Source organism: Petaurus breviceps, unplaced genomic scaffold, assembly GCF_028583685.1.
Source record: "Petaurus breviceps papuanus isolate PSGF00001 unplaced genomic scaffold, PetGlider_PUasm1.0 99, whole genome shotgun sequence".
In the NCBI taxonomy this organism is placed as follows: Eukaryota; Metazoa; Chordata; class Mammalia; order Diprotodontia; family Petauridae; genus Petaurus; species Petaurus breviceps.
In genome coordinates, this window is record NW_027187465.1 from 203,007 (window position 1) to 222,927 (window position 19,921).

The following is a 19,921-nucleotide window of genomic DNA, read 5'->3' on the forward strand; positions in this document are numbered from 1 at the left end:
AGAGAGAGAAAATATTGCAAGCAACAAGGAAAAAAAACAATTTAAACACTGTGGAAAAACAACCAGGATTTCACAAGACCTAGAAGCTTCTACACTAAAAGATCATAGGTCTTGGAACATTATATTTTGAAGAGAAAAGGAGCTTGGGTTGGTTTCATCCAAAAATAACTTAGCCAGCAAAGTTGAGTATAATCCTGAATTAAAAAAAAAGCATTTGATGAACTGAAAGATTTTCAGATATTTGTAACAAAAAGACCAGTACTCAATGGAAAATTTGATACAAATGCTCCAGAAGAAATATAAGGAAATCATTAAAGACTAATTATAAGGCACTGATTAAAGTCAAACTGTTTATGATACATGAAAATGTCATTAATATTAGTAATTATTAATATGAATAATATTCTTAAATTTATTTAAATTAAATTAAATTTAAGAATAATATTCCTAAACTTATCATTACTAAGATAGTTTGAAAGAAAGACTGGGTCTGCGTGGTATGTGAAGAGGTAATTCTAAAAACAAAATTGGGTAGGAAAAGGTTAAAAGATAAAACTATCTCATAAAAATGGGGTGTAAAAGGAAGAACTAATACAGAGGAAACATGTGGGGGTGGAGAGTTGGTAATATTGGAATAATTTTGGAACCTTATTCTTATCTGGGTTGAAGAGAAAACAACATCTGACTGTAAATATCTAAAGAGATTTAGAAGCCCTCTAGAGAGGTGAAGAAACTGGGGGATACAATGGGAGAGGGACTTTTATAAGGGTATATAGATTAAGATTAGGACAATGGGGTGAGTAGATAAGGGAGAGTGGCTCATAAATAAGGAATAAGACTGTAAGTGGAGAAGACAAGGTAACTGGGATAGGGTAAAAAAAAAGAAGGCCAGAAGGAAAATAATGAATAAAAATAAGATGGAGGGAAATTCACATATAGTAATTATAACTTTGAATGTGAATATGAACTCATCCATAAATGGAAACAGGTAGCAGAATGGATCAAAAATAAGCATCAGACAAAATGCTGTTTACAAGAAACACAATTAAAAATGAGAGACAGGAAGCCAAGATGGCAGCCAGAAGGGAGGGACTAACTTGAGCTCTCCCCCAAACCCCTCCAAAGACTTTTTAATGATGCCCTCAAACAAACTCTGGAGCAGAAGAACCCATAAAAGGATGGGGCGAAACAATTTCCCAGATCAAGACAACTTAAAAGTTTGTTGGGATTAGTTGGAATTCAGAAGTATTTCTGGAAACAGATGCACAAAAATCCCTGCTTTGTGGGTTTTGGGGACAGTGTGCCCTCCATCCTAGAAGAAGAGCTCTACTTTAGTAAAGAGTTAAAAGTCAAGAAACAGGCTTAGAAAATGAGCAAACAATAGAAAAAAATTCTGACCACAGAAAGTTACAATGGAGACGAAGAACAAAACACACACTTCAAAAGAAGATAACAAAGTCAAACCTCCTACATCCAAAGCCACCAAGAAAAATATGAATTGGTCTCAGGTCATGGAAGAGCTCAAAAAGGATTATGAAAATCAAGTAAGGGAGGTAGAGGAAAAATTGGGAGGAGAAATGAGAGTGATGCAAGAAAATCATGAAAAAGAGTCAACAGCTTGGTAAAAGAAGGAACAAAAAATACTGAAGAAAATAATACCTTAAAAAAATAGACCAAATGGCAACAAAAGAGGTACAAAAATGCAACAAGGAGAAGAATGTCTTGAAAAGCAGTATTGGCCAAATGGAAAAAGAGGCACAGAAATTCACTGAAGAAAAGAACTTTTCTTTTTTTTTTTTTGCCTTTTGGAGGGCAATTAGGGTTAAGTAACTTGCCCAAGGTTACAGGGCTAGTTTTTTTGTGTTAAGTGTCTGAGGCCGGAACCAAACTAGGGTCCTCCTGACTCCGGGGCCAGTGCTTTACTCACTGCACCACCTCGCTGCGCCCCCCCCCCTTTTTTTTTTTTAGAAAAAATAGAAAACTGGCCAAATGGAAAAGGAGGCAGAAACCTCACTGAATAAAATAATTCCTTAAAAATCAGAATTGAGCAAATGGAAGCTAATGACTCTATGAGACATCAAGAAACAATTAAACCAAAACAAAACAATGAAAAAAATAGAAGACAATGTGAAATATCTTATTAGAAAAACCAATGACCTGGAAAAAAGATTCAAGAGAGATAATTTAATAATTATTGAATTGGGGGCGGCGAGGTGGCTCAGTGAATAGAGTACCGGCCTTGGAGTCAGGAGGACCTGAGTTCAAATCCGGCCTCAGACACTTAACACTTATTAGCCGTGTGAACTTGGGCAAGTCACTTAACCCCAATTGTCCTGCCCTCCTCCCTCGAAAAAAAAGCAAAAATATTATTATTATTATTATTGAATTTCCTGAAAGCCATGATCAAAAAGAGAGCCTAGACACCATCTTTCAAGAAATTTTCAAGGAAAACTACCCTGATATTCCAGAACCTGAGGACAAAATAGAAACTGAAAGAATTTGCCAATTTCCTCCTGAAAGAGATCCCAAAATGAAAACTCCCAGGAATATAATAGGCAAATTCCAGAGTTCAAGGAGAAAATACTGCAAGCAGTCAGAAAGAAACAATTCAAGTATTATGGAGCCACAGTCAAAATAACACAAGACTTAGCAGCTTCTACATTAAAGAATTGGAAGGTTTAGAGGCAGCTAGGTGGCACAGTGAATAGAGCACCAGACCTGGAGTCAGGAGGACCTGAGTTCAAATCCAGCCTCAGACACTTAACATACACACACACACACACACACACACACACACACAAACTAGCTGTGTGACCTTGGGCAAGTCACTTAACCCCAATTTCCCTCCCCCAAAAAAAGAGCAAAAAAAAAAAGAATTAGAGGGTTTGGAATATGATATTCCCAAGGGCAAAGGAGCTAGGATTGCAACCAACAATCACCTACCCAGCAAAACTGAATATAATCCTTCAGGGGAAAGAAACTGACATTAAACAAAACAGAGGACTTTCAAGCATACCTGATGAAAAGACCAGAACTGAATAGAAAATGTGACTTCCAAATGGAAGACTCAGGAGAAGCACAAAAAGATAAACAGGAAAGTAAAATCACAAGGGACTTAATGAAGTCAAACTGTTCACATTCCTACACGGGAAGAAGATACTTGTGACTCCTAAGGATTTACTCATTATTGGAAGTATGTATAGACAAAAGACACAGATGTGAGTAGCACATGACAAAATGACATCTAAAAAAATAAAATTAAGGGGTGAGAAAGAGGAATAATTGGGAGAAAGGGAAAAGGATAAATGATCGCACATAAAAGAGGTAAGAAAAAGCTATTACAGTGGAGGGAAGTTGGGGGAGAGAGCAGGGAATGCTTGAACCTTATTCTTACTGGAATTGGCTCAAAGAGAGAATAACATACAAACTCAATTGGGTATAGAATTCTATCTTATCCTACAGGAAAGTAGGTGGGGAAGGGGATAAGAGAAAGAAGGAGTGCTCATAGAAGGGAGGGTGGACTGAGGGAGGCAACAGACAGAAACAAAACACTTTTGAGGAGATGTAGGGTGAAAGGAGAGAGACAGAATAAACGGGGAAAAAAAAACAATCATAACTGTGAAAACATGTTTGAAGCAAGTGTCTCTTATAAAGGCCTCATTTCTATATAGAGGAATGAATCAAATTTATAAAAATGAGAGCCATTCCCCAAATGACAAATGATCAAAAAATATGATGTCAGTTTTCAGATGAAGTAATCAAAGCTATATTAAAAAATGCTCTAAGTAGTACTTCTTAAACTGTGGGTCACAACCTAATATGGGGTCACGACCCACAATTTAAGAAGTGCTGAAAGGAGTCACAAATGGAAAAAGTTTTAGAAGCCCTGCTCTAAATCACTATTGATTGAAGTGCAAATTAAAACAATATTGAGGTACTACCTCACACCTGTTAGAATGGCTAATAGGACAGAAAAGGAGAAGGATAAATGTTGAAGGGGATGTAGGAAAATTGAGACACTAACACACCATTGGTGGAGTTTTGAATTGATTCAACCATTACATAGAGCAATTTGGAATTATGCCCAAATATTTATAGCAGCTCTTTCTGGTAACAAAGAATTGGACGTTGAGGGGGTGCCCATCAACTGGGGAATGGCTGAACTAGTTGGGGTATGTGATTGTGATGGAATACTATTGTGTTATAAGAAACAATGAGCAGGGTGCTCTCAGAAAAACCTGGAGAGACTTACATGAACTCATGCAAAATGAAATACGTAGAACCAGGAAAACATTGTGCAGTCATAGCAATACTGTAAGATGACCAACTAGGAATGACTTAGCTATTCTAAGCAATACAATGATCCAAGAGAATTCTGAAGAACTTATCATGAAAAATACCATATCACAAAAATAAAATATCATCCCCAGAGAAAGAACTGATAAAATCTGAATACAGATTGAAGCATACTTTTTTAGTTTTTATTGGATTTTAATTTTTCTCTATGGTTGCTTTTACATGACTAATATGGAAATATGTTTTACATGATTCCACATGTATAACCTATATCAAACTGCTTGCCTTCCCAATGGGAGTGGGGAAGAAGGGAGAGAATTTGGAACTCAATTTTAAAACTGAACACTGAAAATTGTTTTTACAAATAATTGGGAAAAAATAAAATGTTAATTTTTCTAAAGTTATGTGGCAACTTGAAGTCCTGAATTTGGTTTACATTTTCTAAATTTGAATAAAACGCAATAAAAAATTTTTTTAATCTTAAAAATGAGAGATATACATAGAGTTAAAATAGAATTTATTATGTTTCAGCTGATGCAAAAAAGCAGGGGTAACTATTATGATCTCAAACAAAGTTATGGTTAAAATAGATTTAATTAAAAGAGATTAAACAGGGTAATTACATTTTGATAAAAGCCAACGTAGACAATGAAACATTAGCAATAATGAACCTATAAATGCCAGAAAAATAACATCTAAATTTTTAAAAGAAAAGTTCAATGAATTATAGGTGGAGGCAGATAGTAGTACCAAAATAGTAGGGCAGCTTAATCTTCCCCTCTCAGAGCTAGATAAATCAATAAATAAGAAAGAAGTTAAGGAAGTGAACAGAAGTTAAGATAAACTAGATATGATAAATATCTGGAAAGAAAAGAATGGAAATAGAAAGGAATACATCTTTTTCTCAGTGGCTCATGGTACCTTTACAAAGACTGACCATATATTATTACATAAAAATGTTATAGTTAAAAACAGAAATACTAAAAGTATCATTTTCAGATTGTATTGCAATAAAAATTATATTAAATAAGGGGCTATATAAACATAGATTAAAAACTAATTGGAAATTAAACAATCTAATCTTAAAGAATGAGTTGCTTAAAGAATAAATCATAGAAAGAATTAATAATTTCATTAAAGAAAATGACAATAATGAGACAAAATATCAAAACATATGGGATATAGCAAAAAGTGTTTAGAGGAAAATTCTATCACTAAATGCTTACATCAATAAAATAGAAAAAGAACAGACTAATGAATTGGAAAAGAACGAATTAAAAATCCCCAATTATATACTAAATTGGAAATCCTAAAAATTAAAGGTGAGGTTAATAACACTGAGAGTAAAAAAAAAAAACCCACTGAATTAATAAATAAAACTAGGAGTTAATTTTATGGAAAAAAAATAGATAAACAATTAAAATTTTAAAAATAGAAAAGAAAACCAAATGACAAGTATTAAAAATGAAAAGGGTGAATACAACAAAGATGAAATTAAAGCAATTATAAGAATTTATTTTGGGGCAGCTAGGTGGCACAGTGAATAGAGCACCAGTCCTGGAGTCAGGAGGACCTGAGTTCAAATCCAGCCTCAGACACTTGACACACTTACTAGCTGTGTGACCTCGAGCAAGTCACTTAACTCCAATTGCCTTGCCTTCCCCCCTCCAAATAATTAAATATAAGAATTTATTTTACTTAATTAAGTGTCAATAAATTTAACAATTTAAGTGAAATGGAAGACTATTTACAAAAATAAAATTGCCTAGATTAGCAGAAGAGGAAATAGATTATCTAAGTAGATCTATTTTAGAAAAAATAAATTGAACAGGCCATAAATGACCTTCCTAAGAGAAAAGGACCAGACCAGATGGATTTACAAGTGAATACTAGCAAATATTTGGAGACCAACTAATTCTAATACTAAACAAATTATTTTGAATAAAGGGATTCTACCAAACTCCTTTCATGAAATAATTATATGATATCGATTACCTAAACCAGGAAGAGCAAAAATAGAAAAAGAAAATTATAGACCAATTCTGTTAATGAATTTGCATGACTTTACATGTCTAATTGATAGTATATTGCCTGCCTTCTCAGGAGGAAGAAGTTAGAAGAAGGGAGAAAATTTGCAAGTCAAAAAGTTAAAAAAAATGAACATTAAAAGAATTGGTAGTTAAACCGGAAAACACTTTTCAAAAATGCTGAATTCTGGTAATGCCATTTTAAAAACAGTTTGTAAAAACAGTAGAGTGAAGGTAATCTGCCCACTGAATCTTCAGAGAATTGAACAAAGATCAGTGACAATGCACAAGCATTTTTTTCCTCTGGCAATATTTATTATGTATTAAGGCCTTAATGCTTTTCTTTTCCTAATTCAAGAAAAGTCATGTAAGGACAGGCATGAGGGTAGTGCCTTTATTGAGTAGAAAAACGGATGCAGGAAATGTTAAACTGATACAAAACCAGGATAGTGAGATACACAACTACAATAATGTAAACAAAAACAAGACAAAAAAAGCCACCTGAACTCAGATTAATTGCTGTGCTCAACCTTGGTCCAGGAGAAGAAACGATGAAAGGGGCTTCCCTCTTCATCGCAGAGGCAGAGGGCTACGGGTCCTGAATGCTGCTTACACTGTTGGGCACTTCTGATGATTGAGGAGAGAGGGAGATACTGGGAAAGTCCTACATTATAAAGAAGCACCAAGAGAGCTTTACAGGACCAAGGGGGCTGAGCATGCCATCTGCCACCACGTCTTACCAGGCTCTTTTTCAGCCTCCACATATCCCCACGCCCGATGTACTGGTCCTTAAAAGTGAGCTCCACCAGGTCAAGAGTCACCTCCTGAAAGAGACAGAGATGCTTCAGTCTCATGCCCATCCTGATTTTCAGTCCCTGACCCTGGGCTCACAAAACACCCTTTCACCAATCCAAAGGGCTTCTCCATTCACTCACTCATCCCAACTTTTACAAAGCATATGCCACACACAGGGTACCATGCTCAATGGTCAGCTATGAAGATGGAGACCAAACATCCCCTGCCCTCCAGGGCCTTCCCATCTCCAACAGGCTTTGGAACACCACAGAAGGAACAGGGGCTCAGACCAGGTGCTTTTGGGGTTGCTGAAAGGAGAAAAACAGCCAGGCCCAGGAAAATTAAAGGGGGCGAGAACAAACTGGCCCGGAATGCTCCCAAGAAGCCACTTTCCTCGCCACCTTTTGCCTCAATGCTACCTCGGGAGAAAGACCAACTTTAGAGGGTGGAAGAGGAAGGGATGAGCCAGCCCAGAGGTACAAGTGGCAGAGCGAGGCCGGAATTCCAGAAAGAATGGGAGATATAATGACGCTGGGCAGACACAGAGAGCACAAGGGCAAAGTGGGGAAGCTGGACGGGGGATGGCAGCGATGGCCAAGAGCAGAGGACGTTCTCTGGTAAGAGCGTGCGTTGGCAGTGCTCGTCCTCAGACTGGGAGGCGGGCAGGGATGGCGGCTGCTGCAGGGGACACGTGGAGAAGAGGGACAGGGCAGCGCAGCATGGCGGGAGGCCAAGACGCTGCTGACACGTGGCCCAGAGGGAAGGCTGAACCACACAACGTGTATGCGGTATCTGGCTTCCTCTGCCAAAGAGAATAATCTTGAGAATGCAGAGAACAGGAGGAAAATGACAGCTAGGACACGGGAGAAAACTCCACAGAGGAGTGGGGAGGGACACAAGCAGACAGAGTCATCCTAGTCACTACCGTGCTTAATTCTATCAAGACTTTGTCAGGAACACCACAGGGAGCAGTAACAGAAGCCTGCTGGGTCCCTGTGGAATAAAAGGCGACTCCCCCAAAGTGGTTGCGGTGTTAACGGGAATTTGCACGCGACGCCTCCATGGGGCCAGCAGCGATCTCACATGATGACTTTCCATCATCATAGCTTCAAACAGTGAGGATCCAGACACATGCAGCCACGTGGCAGAGGGGAGCATCATTCTCCTACTAATGGCACCCAGCTGTGCTTTTTGCATCTTCGCATATTGAAATGTTTGTGTTTGTTGATGCTTCTTAAGTTCAGAACAAAAAATAAAATTTACCAAACAAATCAGAAGAAAAAATGGCCAGCGGGCTGCCAGAATCCAAGGCAAGCTGGGAAATTAGAGGGAGGTTTGTGGCTGCCCTTGGCGAGCTCAGGCCATGTGTGACCGCCCCACACACACAGCTGTGACAGCCGAGTCACTCCCTAGGACCTCAGAAGGGGCAGAGAAGGGCGGGACAGAGGAGAAGGACATCAAACTGTGCCCCAAGCTTGGGCGCTGTTCCTCAAGAGGCGCTGGGTGTGGTCTAGCAGAGTGAGAGGCCGTCACAGGAGACCTGGTCACCTGTGACCAACTGGTCTTAGGAGAGGACGGTGTACTTGCTACAAACAACATCAGAGAGCTGGGGTTGGGCAAAGCTTTGGGTGACACCCCCTGTAGGCCGCCTGGGCAAAGGGGAGCCATGCGGGCGGACGTGCTCTGGGCTGGATTTTGCCCTTGCTCAACAGCTAAACCCAAAGGGCATTAGGGACACAACAGGGTAACTGGGCAGGAGGAGGCCGCCAGTGCTGAGGGCTCAGGAGGTCCCCGGCTCCACAGAGCTGTCCCTGATCCTGGCTAGTTAACGCTTCTATGGGAGGGAGAGCGCATCCTCATCAAATGTACAGACGACACAAAGGCATGAAATGCAGCTACAATGCCACAGGGGAGCTGGGATTCAACAAATCAGAACTTTAGGCCAAACTTAACAAGATGAAACCAATGAGTATAAACGTCAGCTCTTACATAGGCATTTAAAAAGTGGGGAAGAGAACAGAGCGTGGGAGAGGGAAATCAGTGCCCCGCCTGGACCTGTCTGGCCCCAGGGGGCAGAGGCCAGCCATGGGTGGAACCTGCAGAGACAGGTGTTGGCTAGACATAAGAACAACATCCTCATAAAGCTGCCCAAAGGCCGTGCACACCCCCAACCTGGGTGTCTTCACAGAGGGCTGACCAGCCCAGCTGCTGAGACGCAGAGAGGACTGTGCAGTAAAGCCCCCTGAGGGAAACTGCCTCCTCTCTGAGATGCTGCTGCCATCCAGGGGTCAGCACCAAGGCTCGGCTCCAGCCTGACGGTGACGTGACCCTGGACTAAGGGCTCTATTTGTGCATTTAAAATTCAAAGGGGCACGGCATTAAAATGTTCAGAAAACAATGATAACATATGTACAAAGCACTTTGAAAGTAATATGTGTGTAGTGGCGAAGAGGCTGATCAGTGAAGAAGGAGGTCCAGCAGCCCCAGGGCGGTCTGGGCTAGGGCCCCTCCTCTGCCTGAGGACACAGGGCTAAAGATACTTGCAATACCTGCTTCACCAAGCTGTTGTGGGGGAAAGATCGTATATGGCTCAAAGTCCTGCCTGAGTACAAGTTATGATGGTGTTCGCACACACGTGCGCACACGCACGCACACGCTCAGCTTCACATTCACCTTCCTCAGTGCTGTGATCTTAATGCTGGGGCTGGGGGAGGCGAGATGGGGCTCAAAAGTCCTGCCTGAGTACAAGGTATGATGGTGTTCGCACACACGTGCGCACACACACGTGCACACACACGCTCGGCTTCACATTCACCTTCCTCAGTGCTGTGATCTTAATGCTGGGGCTGGGGGAAGCGAGATGGGGCTCAAAGTCCTGCCTGAGTACAAGTTATGATGGTGTTCACACACACGTGCGCGCACGCACACACACGCTCAGCTTCACATTCACCTTCAGTGCTGTGATCTTAATGCTGGGGCTGGGGGAGGCGAGATGGGGCTCAAAAGTCCTGCAAACAGTTCAAATCCAAACCAAGACATACCTTGGGGTCGACAACATTCACGTAGACATCTTGGTAAGGTCTCAGCCGGAACACCTGAGTCACTGTCTGGTCCACACTGATGGTTTCTGGGAGAAAAAAGAGAGCATAATTGTGAGGATTAATCTGCTCGGCTGTCAAACGCTTAACTGGTCTCATGGCTAGAGTTATAAATACCAAAAACAAATTCCTCAACAGACCCAAGTTTTTGTAAATGAGGAACACCTGGGGAAGGTAGGAGAGTGATTTTTGTGGGCAGTTTAAAAATTCCCAGAAAATATGTGTAATATGATTGTATACATATAGCCTATATCAGATTGCTTGCTGTCTTGGGGATGAAAGGGTGGGGAAAAATTTAAACTCAAAATCTTCTAAAAGTTAATGTTGAAAACTAAAAACTAATTAATTAACAATCTTTCCAGAATGGAAATAAGGGGTCTGTCTGAGTGTGAGTGAATATTCTAGGGGAAAACTTATTAACAGGAGGAATTCAGAGAAACACAGAAAGGTGTGTGTGAGACACAGAAACAGCACAGCTGAGGCAGGAGATAAATGACAGGCAAAGGTGCGGCAGAGTGCTGAGTGCTGAGCAGATCAGGGGAGATTTCACCTACACCCCATGCACTGAGCAATGATTATGCTCCTGCTGTGTGCTGGGGATACAAAAACAAAAACCTCCCACGTTCCAATTTTCTTGCATCCCTCTCATTTTTCTTCCCAATTTTCCTCTACCTCCCTTACTTGATTTTCAAAAATCCTTTCTGAGCTCTTCCCCGGCCACAGACCAATTCATATTTTTCTTGGAGGCTTTGGATACAGGAGCTTTGACTTTGCTGTCTCCTTCTGAGTGTGTCTGTTTTGATCTTCCTTGTCACCACAGTAGCTTTCTATAGCCAGAATTTTCTGCTGTTGTTTGCTCATTTTCCCAGCTTATTTCTTGACTTTGAGCTCTTTGTTAAGGTAGGGCTCTGCTTCCAGGGTGGAGGGTGCACTGTCCCGAGCTTCAGGGGGTTTGTACAGCTGTTTTCAGAGATCCTTCTAGAGACCTGTCAGTTTTCAGTTCTTCCAAGGTGGCATGATCTAAGGAGAGGGGCTTGCTCCTCTCTGGTCTGTGAGTGGCCTCAAGCACTCTTTCCGGCCATGGAATTATGATGAGGGCCCCTGCCCCACTGCACTCCCAAGTTCTGGTGTGCTAATGCTGCTCCTCACCCTGGGACTGCCACCCCGGGCTGTGCCCTGGGTCTGAGTCCTGCCTCAGTGCTAGCAAAGAGGCCCCTGTAATCTCCTCCTGACCAGCTATTCGACCCCCTCACGGTCTGTGGGCTGAGAGCTCTGGAAGCAGCTGGGGCCACCACTGATTCGGTGACTCCCGAGGCAAGGCCTGCTCCTGGTTTGCGAGGGCTCAGTCTGTGCTGGACTGTGCTTCACTCTCACCCAGGTGTGACCGACGTTTCCTGCCAGCCTTCTAAGCTGTCTCAGAAGAGGATTTCACTCTGACCTTTTGTGGGTTCTGCTGCTGCAGGAATTGTTTTACAGCATTATTTAAAGGTGTTTGGAGGGATTTGGGGAGAGCTCAGACGAGTCCTTGCCTTTTGTCCACCATCTTGGCTTTGCTTACATTTTACAAAGGGGAAATGACAGTTGTACTAATTAGCTGCTGACATTTATGTAGCACTTTAAGGTTTGCTAAACACTTTACAGATAGGATCTCATTTGAACCCCACAAAACCTGTGGGAAACAGAAGTTGTCATTATGCCCATTTTACAGGTGAGGAAACTGAGGAAGGCAGAGGGTAAGTGACTTGCCCAAGGTCACACAGCTAGTACAAGGGAGAGACTGGATTTGAACTCAGGTCTTTCTGACTCTAGGTCCAGCACTCTATGCTCACACACAGATAAGCAAATACAAGATATAATCAAAGTAATTCCAGAAGGAGGGGAAAGAGCATAATGGTGGGGAAGGAGAGATGACAAGAGGGGGAGCAGACAGATGGCCACCTCTCCATTTTCTATGTGAGATTACTAAGGGGTGCCACAGCGCACAGAGCACTGGGCCTGGAATCAGGGAAACCTGGGCAAGCCACTTCATTTCAGCCTGCCTCAGTCTCCCCATCTGTAAAATGAGAACAATAGCAGCAGTTCCTTCCCCAAGCTGAGGAAAAGTGAGAACATGTTTGTAAAGTGCTTGGAACTGTCTGGCCACAGCAGGCACTTAATAAATGCCTCTTTCCTCACTGAACTGTGTCGTTTTTCTGGCACTTCAGAGTATCCGGGGTCACCTACAGTCATCCTGAGCTACATGTGGTCACTGGACCTGCACGGCTCCAGAGGGAAGAGTGAGGCCAGTAACTCTGCATGGCCCTGTCTCACTTAAATCCGATTCAGTGCAAATTGTGGCAGCACTTTCTGGATGTCACGGTCCTCTTCAAGAACAAAGGACAGACAACAATGCTTCTTCGTTGTTAATTCATAGCCTGGCTCCTTTCTAACTTTCCAGTCTCATCATATGTCATCGCCTCCAGGCAGGCTGCGGTCTGGCCACGCTGACCTTTCACTCAAGACACGCCAGATCCCATTGCCAAGTCTTTGCCCTGGTTGTACCCATGCCTGGAATGCTTTCCCTAGTCATCTCAAGCACCTTGACTTCTCTGGTCCCTACAAGACTCATTTTAAATCCCACCTTATGCAGGAGGCCTCACCTGCATCCCACTATTAGCACCTTCTTCTAAGATATAACATATGTATGAAGTATATTAAATTACATTTGTATATGTCTAGTTGTTCACATGTTGTCCCCCTCATTAGAAAGAGGCCCTTGGAATCAAGGAAAAAGAAATGTGAAGGAAGGCGGTCGAGCAGTTCCACATTTCAAACTGTATCAGAGGAGAGATTGAAAACAATCTGGTCCTAGTTAAGAAACAGAGTGGTGGGTAAATCAGTGGGATAGATGAGGTATACAATACACAGTGGTAAATGACCACAGTAATCTAATGTTTGATAAACCCAAAGACTGAAGCTTTGGGGAAAAGAATTTTCTATCTGACAAAAACTACTAGGAAAACTACAAAGTAGTTTGGCAGAAAATAGATAAGAGACCAACATCATATACCACATACCAAGATCAGATCAAAGTGAATACATAATTTAGACAGAAAGGGGGACATCATAAGAGAATTAGAGGAGCATAGAAAAATATACCTGCCAGGTCTATGGATAAGAGAAGAGTTTATAACCAAACAAGAGACAGAAAGGATTACAGGAGTAAAAGAGATCATTTTTATTACATGAAATGAAAAAGGTTTTGTACAAACAAAACTAATGCAGCCAAAATTAGAAGAAAATCAGGGAAATGGAAGAATTTTTTAGCAGGTTTCTCTGATAAAGACCTCATTTCTCAGACTGTTTTTAGGTTTTCTTTTCCATTTCTCAAATATTTAGGGAACTGAGACAACTCTATAAAAATAAGAGCTATTACCAGTTGATAAATAGTCAAAGAATATGAAGAAGCAGTTTTCAGAAGAAACCAAATCTATCAATAGTGAAATGAAAAAATGGACATTTCCAGCTGAAGGTCCCGTTTGAATCTCAAAGTCAACACATGCAAAACAAAGCTCTTATTTCCTCCCAAGCTCATCCTTTCTCTGAAATTCCTCACTTCTGTTGTTAGTACCACGCCATCCATCAGGTCACCTAAGATCACAACCCTGGAGCCACCCTTGACTCTTCCTTTCCTTCAAAGACCATATTTACTCAGTTTCCCAACTCTGTTAAGCCTATCTCCACAACATCCCTCACATTCCTTTCCACTCCCATTTTGGGCCCATTCAGGCCCAAATCATCTTTCACCTGTACTCCTGCAACAGCCTCTTAATGGATTCCCTTTCCTCCCCCCACCCCAGGGCTCTTCTTTCTCCAATCAATTGTCCAGACTCACGCTAGATTAGGAAAAGACCTCACTGTCCATCTAATCAATGCCTGACCTGAAAAAGTTCCCATTAAAGCTTTTCTGACAAGTAGCCATCTGGTCTTGGCTGAAGGACCTCTGATGACAGAGGACCCACCACCTCCCAAGGCACCCACTGCACTTCGGGACAGCACTCATTGTGAAGAAGCCTGTCCTGCAAAGGCTGAATTCACCAATTTGTAACTTCTAACCACTGCTCTGAGTTCCAGCCTCTGTGACCCAACAGAACAAATCTTTGGCATGACAACAATGGCGTTGTCACAAAGTCTTGTCTCTAAACTAAATATGGCCTGTTCAATCAATTAATCAACAACTATTTATTAAGAATTTACTATTTGTGGGGCGGCTAGGGGGCACAGTGAGTAAAGCACTGGCCCCAGAGTCAGGAGGACCCGAGTTTGGTTCTGGCCTCAGACACTTAACACCCGCACAATAAAAACTAGCCATGTAACCTTGGGCAAGTTACTTAACCCCAATTGCCCTCCAAAAGGCTAAAAAAAAAAAGAAAAGAATTTACTATGTGCCAGTCACCAAACTAAAAACAGAGCTGCAAAGAAGCCTAAAGTGCCTGCATCAAGGAGTTTCCATCTCATTGGGGAAGATAACATCTACATAAATAAATAGGTTATTTCCAAGATGCATCCAGAATGGATGGAAGTTAACCTTGGGGGAAGGCAGAAGCAGCTAGAAGGAACTGGAAAGGTCTTTGAGTTGAGCCTGGAAAGAAGACAAAGCCTAGAAGACGGAGGCACATGCCTTCATAGACGCTCACATTGCATGATGCCAGGCTCTTTGGTTCTCTGGATACTCTCCTGATTCTCAATACGATTCCCAGAACTGAACCCAATCCTCCAGATGGGGTCTGATAAGGGCAGAGCACAGCAGGACTGGCACCTCCTGGCTCCTGGAGGTGGCGCCTCTCTTAATACAGCCTGAGAACAAAACAGCCCCCATGACTGCCCCATCACACCGCTGCAATTGGAAGCCTCCTGCTCCCTAAAAACGCAGCCTGTGCTGAATTTACCGGAAGCTAGGGATTCTAAAAGAAAAGAGAGAGAGGAGGAAGAGCATTTTGAGCAAGGGGTAGCCAGGGCAAAGGCACAGGAATGTAAGACAGATGAACGAATGAATGAATACGCACTTATTAAGTGCTTACTGCATGCTAAGCATGGAGGATATAAATAGGTAAGTCAGGGGAATAGCACAGCCAGAAGGCATCAGCTCCAAGTGGGAGAACAGCTAAGCAGATGGTGATGGCTCTTCTTCCATGTCATTTCCACAGATAAAATCCTGAGTCTCTAATGCTGAGCATTTTCCAGGGCCAGGGACACAGGTGTTGAGAACTGTCTCTTCTGGGTCTTCAGGAGCTGTGGCTGCTAAGGAGGGTAGGGCTGCAGTCCCGGCAGCAGCAGCTGCAAGGTCCCATCTTCATGGGGGAAGGAGGGCTCTGAAGAATACTGCTACCCTGGGGATCCTGAAGCAGCTGGTCAGTGAGTAAGGCTGGTAGTGAAAAGGATACTGGCCCATTTTCCACAGGGGTTTTCCTCTCAATGATATGTGTACAGTCTAGGCTGGAAGCAGGTCCAGCGGTCTGTAAGGCCCTTCTATTCCCTGTGTTCAGGAGTCTTGAGCAGTCTACATGGGGAGCTTTAGGGAGGCAGCAGTCAAGGTGGTTGTGACCTGCCTGTCACGTGCTGCCCGGCTCCCTGTCTGTCTTTCTTAGGGCCTTGTGGTTTCAGCTAAGCTGGTTCGCCTGTGCCATAGGTAGACATTATGGCAGTGGTCCTTTCTCTATTGGGGCTGCTTTCCTAAATGATGGAGTATCCTCTGTGAAGGAGAAGGCCAATATGACTCAGATTCAGAGCTGGAGGAAGGAAATAATATATGAGACTGGAAAGACAGCAGCTGGCCAAGTTATAACGAGCTCTCAATGACAAGGGGAAGAGTTCACGCCGGCACCCAGAGACAAAAGGGAGCCACGGAATTTACCGAGTGGTGGGTGGCCTGCTCAGACCTGCACTCTGGCAGCAGCCGGGAGAGACCTGGTGTGGGAAGGTCAAGGACTATCACAACAGTCCAGGGGAAAGATCATGAGGGTCTGAACGCAGGCAGCTGCTGTGCGAGCATGGGACAGAGATGAAGATCCAGAAAAGCAAACGGAGGAGTCGGTGGTCAGACAGCTAGAACCAAGAGAGGCCAGTACCACGGGACCCAGAGAGGAGAGAAGGTGGTGAACAGTGCTGGACGCTGCAGTGACATCAGAGGATGAAACCACTGAGACTACTATGCTCTAAGCAATGAAGAAAGAGACGCCTTCAGAGAAAGCTGTAAAGATGGGTATGAACCAATACACGGTGAAGTGAGCAGCTAGGTCAGACGCTTCTTGGGGCACTGGGGAAGTTACTCAATGTCTGCCTGCCTCCATTTCCTCACCTGTAAAATGGGGGTTTCCTGGTTTGTTATGAGGCCTAAATGAGATAATATTTGTAAAGCACTATGTGAATGCTAGCCATTATTAGTATTGTTAAGAACAATTTATATGACATCAATGTTGTAAAAATGACAGATTCTAAAACAAAGCTAAGACTAAGAGAACGTAAATTACAATGGCTCTAGATTTTATGTCAAACCATGAGAACTGGCAAAGAAGACAGAAAACAACGAGCGGTAAAGGGGCTGTGGGAAGACAGGCAGGCACACGCTGCTGGTGGGGCTGCGGCCTGGCCCAACCACTCTGGAGAGCACTTTGGGATCACGTAGGATGACCAGACTGACTCAGCAGTCCCCAAGAAGGTCAACGGCAGAGACAGACGGTCACAACACAGCAAAAAATCTGCAGCAGCACTTTTGTGCTGGTTGGCCGCCATCCTTCATTCCTGGAGAGGAACAGAACGGCACCATGATGTTGAAGGCAAGTTACAAAGTGTCCAGTGGTGACTGACTGGCCCTACCACAGGCTGGCCACAAACAGTCCATGGGAACACTCGGGGTGGAGACGTGTCTCGATTTGTGCGTCTCACAGTCCTGAGCTACTGCAGTTCTGCTTCGTATAGCACCTTCTCTGATACAGGCACACCACGTGGGACGGCCCTGCGCCTGTGTCTCCCACATCTCACCAAGTTCTTCAGAGAGACCTTGACAGTGCCCTTGTATCTCTTCCACCTTCTGACCGCGCACCTTCCTCGTGTGAGTTCTCCCTAAGAGTCTTTTTGGCAAGCCTACGCTCTGCAGTCAAACCGTGTGGCCAGCCCATCAGAGCCGTGCTCTCTGCAGTAGAGTCTGAATGCTTGGCAGTTTAGTTCCCGTGAGGACCTCAGTGTCTGGTGCCTTATCCTGCCCGGTGATCTTCAGAACCTTCCTGAGACAATTCACACGGAAGTGATTCCATTTCCTGGCCTGGCGCTGACAGACTGTCCGGGTCTCACAACGAGGTCAGCACCACGACTCTGTAGGCCTTCAGTTTGGTAGGTAACCTAATGAATACCTCTTCTCTCCCACACTTTCCCTCTGAGCCTCCCAAACACTGAGCCAGTTCTGGCAATGCATGAGTCAATCTCATCATCTATGTGCACATCCCTAGAAAGAGTATACTGCCAAGGTAAGTGACCTTATCCACAGTATTCAAAATCTCTCCATTTGCTAGAGCTGATGGTTCCCCGTATGGATGGCGTGTGTGGGCTGGTGGAGCATCTCGGTTTTCTTAGTGTTAATTTTTAAGCCCATCAGTGATCTGGCTTAGTCCACTGGCCAAAACAGTTTACTGGGCCATGGCCACCACACATGGGTGAGAACTGAGTGACCAGTTGGACACACGAGACACATGAGCGGGCCTTAAAAGGACCTGTCAGTCCTCACGCCAGAGGTGCTGGTCTTCCCTGAACACCTTCACACTCCAACCTGGGAGGCAGGTGCTGGCATAATCCCTCGCCTTAAGGTTGAGGAAGTTGAGGCAGAAGGCAGACAGAAGTTAAGGAACTTGTCCAAGGTGGGTAGCATCTGAGGCTGGATTTGAACTCATGTCTCCTGACTCCAGGCCCGGGGCCCTATCCATCACTACAGTTAGTTGGCCCCTGAGCTCAAACTTTGCATTTATCTAAGTTCATTCAGTCTCTCCCGTTAGAACAAGGGGTCAATCCATTTCCCCCCACGTTTGTAGGCTTTATTCCAAGGGCCTAGACAGGAAGGCAGCTGCTGCCCTTGGACCAGACGGGGTGGAAATAGAGTGGCTGGGAGCTCCAGTTTCACCAGTACAGGAAGTTGGCCTGGAGGTTGGCGGTGATCTTGGCCTCCCACTCGTCCCCAATATTGAGAAGCTTCTCCTTTTTGTAAAGCAGTTCCTCATGGGTCTCCATGGAAAATTCAAAGTTGGGGCCCCCCACGATGGCGTCCACAGGGCAGACTTGCTGGCAGAAGCCAAAGGAGATGCCCTTGGTCACATGGATGTCATAGTGGGTTGTCTTGTGGCTGCCGTCCGCCCTGGGCTCAGTCTTGATGGTGATGGCCTGGGCTGGGTGGACGGCCTCAGAGCCTGCAGGCAATACACCACCCCATCCCAAAGGGCAGTGCCTCAAGGCGTGCTCCCCATGGAAGCACAGGCTCAGCAGGCCCTTCTCAAAGGGGAAGCTGATAGTGGCCGGTTCCCAGAGTCATCCCAAGGCTTGGGAGAGCTCCGTCCACAGCAGGGTCTGGGCTGCTCGGTCACTCAGACTTCATGTCCATGGTGGGCTTGGTCACATTCACATACTTGTGAAGGAGGCAGAAGAGGGACTGCCATATAGGCCTCTGGCCAGGCCTCGGCAGCAGGCTGGTCCTGCGCCTGCAACCCGGGAAACGACGCACAGCAGAGCCAGGTTGGGGCTGCTCATCCAGAGGAAGTGCCGGCGCTGCCGCTGCTGCTGAACCTCAGAGCTAGGTCCTGGATCAGGACTCTTCTCCCCATCTTGGCCTCCCCAGGGCCTGGCATACAGTCAGCACCTAAGGCTTGCTGACTGCATCTTGTATGACTGTAAGGCTGGGAAACATCTTCTTGGAGAGCCTGGACATGCAGCCAGCCAACAGTGGAATCTGGCATTCTCTGCACCACGCAGGCAGGCGTGTGTGTGAGTGTGAAGGCAGAGTCCGATCCAGGAACTGAAGGAGCCCAGAGGCCAGCTGAACCACGCCCCTTTCCTCCCCATCCACACATCCACCCGTCACAAGCACAATCCGACTGTGAGGGCTCCACTCAAACACCTCCCTGACTCCCTGGCTCTGCTCAATCCTCCCCCACTCTGCAGGCTGGCCTACCTGGCCTTCGCTCTGCTCCTCACACCAGACATTCCATTTCCCACCTTCAGGCCTTTGCCCTGGCTGCTCCCAATACCTAAAATGCACTCTTCTTTCTCTACCTGTGCCTCAAATCCCATCTTCTTGTCCTTAAAGAACCAGCTTCGACATGAGGCCTATCCCCCCCAAAGCTTGTATCTCACTAGAGGAAGTGTGTGTATATACTTGTGTTTCCTTGTTACCCCTACCCTCCTGTCCACAGGAACCTTGGCCTACACCAGCCTAGCCTCTGCCAGGGCCTGTCCCTTAATCTGGCCTGAATCAGACCTCCCCAACTTCCCCACCACCAGCACCAGCCCACCCATCCTCCCCACTCTTTTCCTTCCCCACTGCTGTGGAAGCTCCCTGAGGGCAGGGTCTTTCTCCTTTCTGCCAAGGCTTAGCACAGTGACTGACTGGCACAGAATGTGGGTTTAATGGGCAGCCTAATTATTTACTTGGAATGGCTCCCATTTTTTAGTTTTTCCTGAACCCCT

At 44.5% G+C, this 19,921-nt stretch overlaps 1 protein-coding gene and 1 pseudogene across 1 annotated transcript in view; both read right to left on the minus strand.

Moving 5' to 3' along the window:
* DEPDC5 (DEP domain containing 5, GATOR1 subcomplex subunit) overlaps positions 1 to 19,921 on the minus strand; it is a 113,278-nt gene that overhangs the window by 85,040 nt on the left and 8,317 nt on the right. Inside the window, exons 5-6 of the mRNA XM_069081385.1 lie at positions 10,160 to 10,245; positions 7,064 to 7,147 (exon numbers count right to left, since the gene is read on the minus strand). Of these exons, the coding sequence (XP_068937486.1) occupies positions 7,064 to 7,147; positions 10,160 to 10,245 (170 nt within the window). The remainder of the gene's footprint in view (positions 1 to 7,063; positions 7,148 to 10,159; positions 10,246 to 19,921) is intronic.
* On the minus strand, positions 15,992 to 19,663 carry LOC138156399 (NADH dehydrogenase [ubiquinone] iron-sulfur protein 8, mitochondrial pseudogene; annotated as a pseudogene).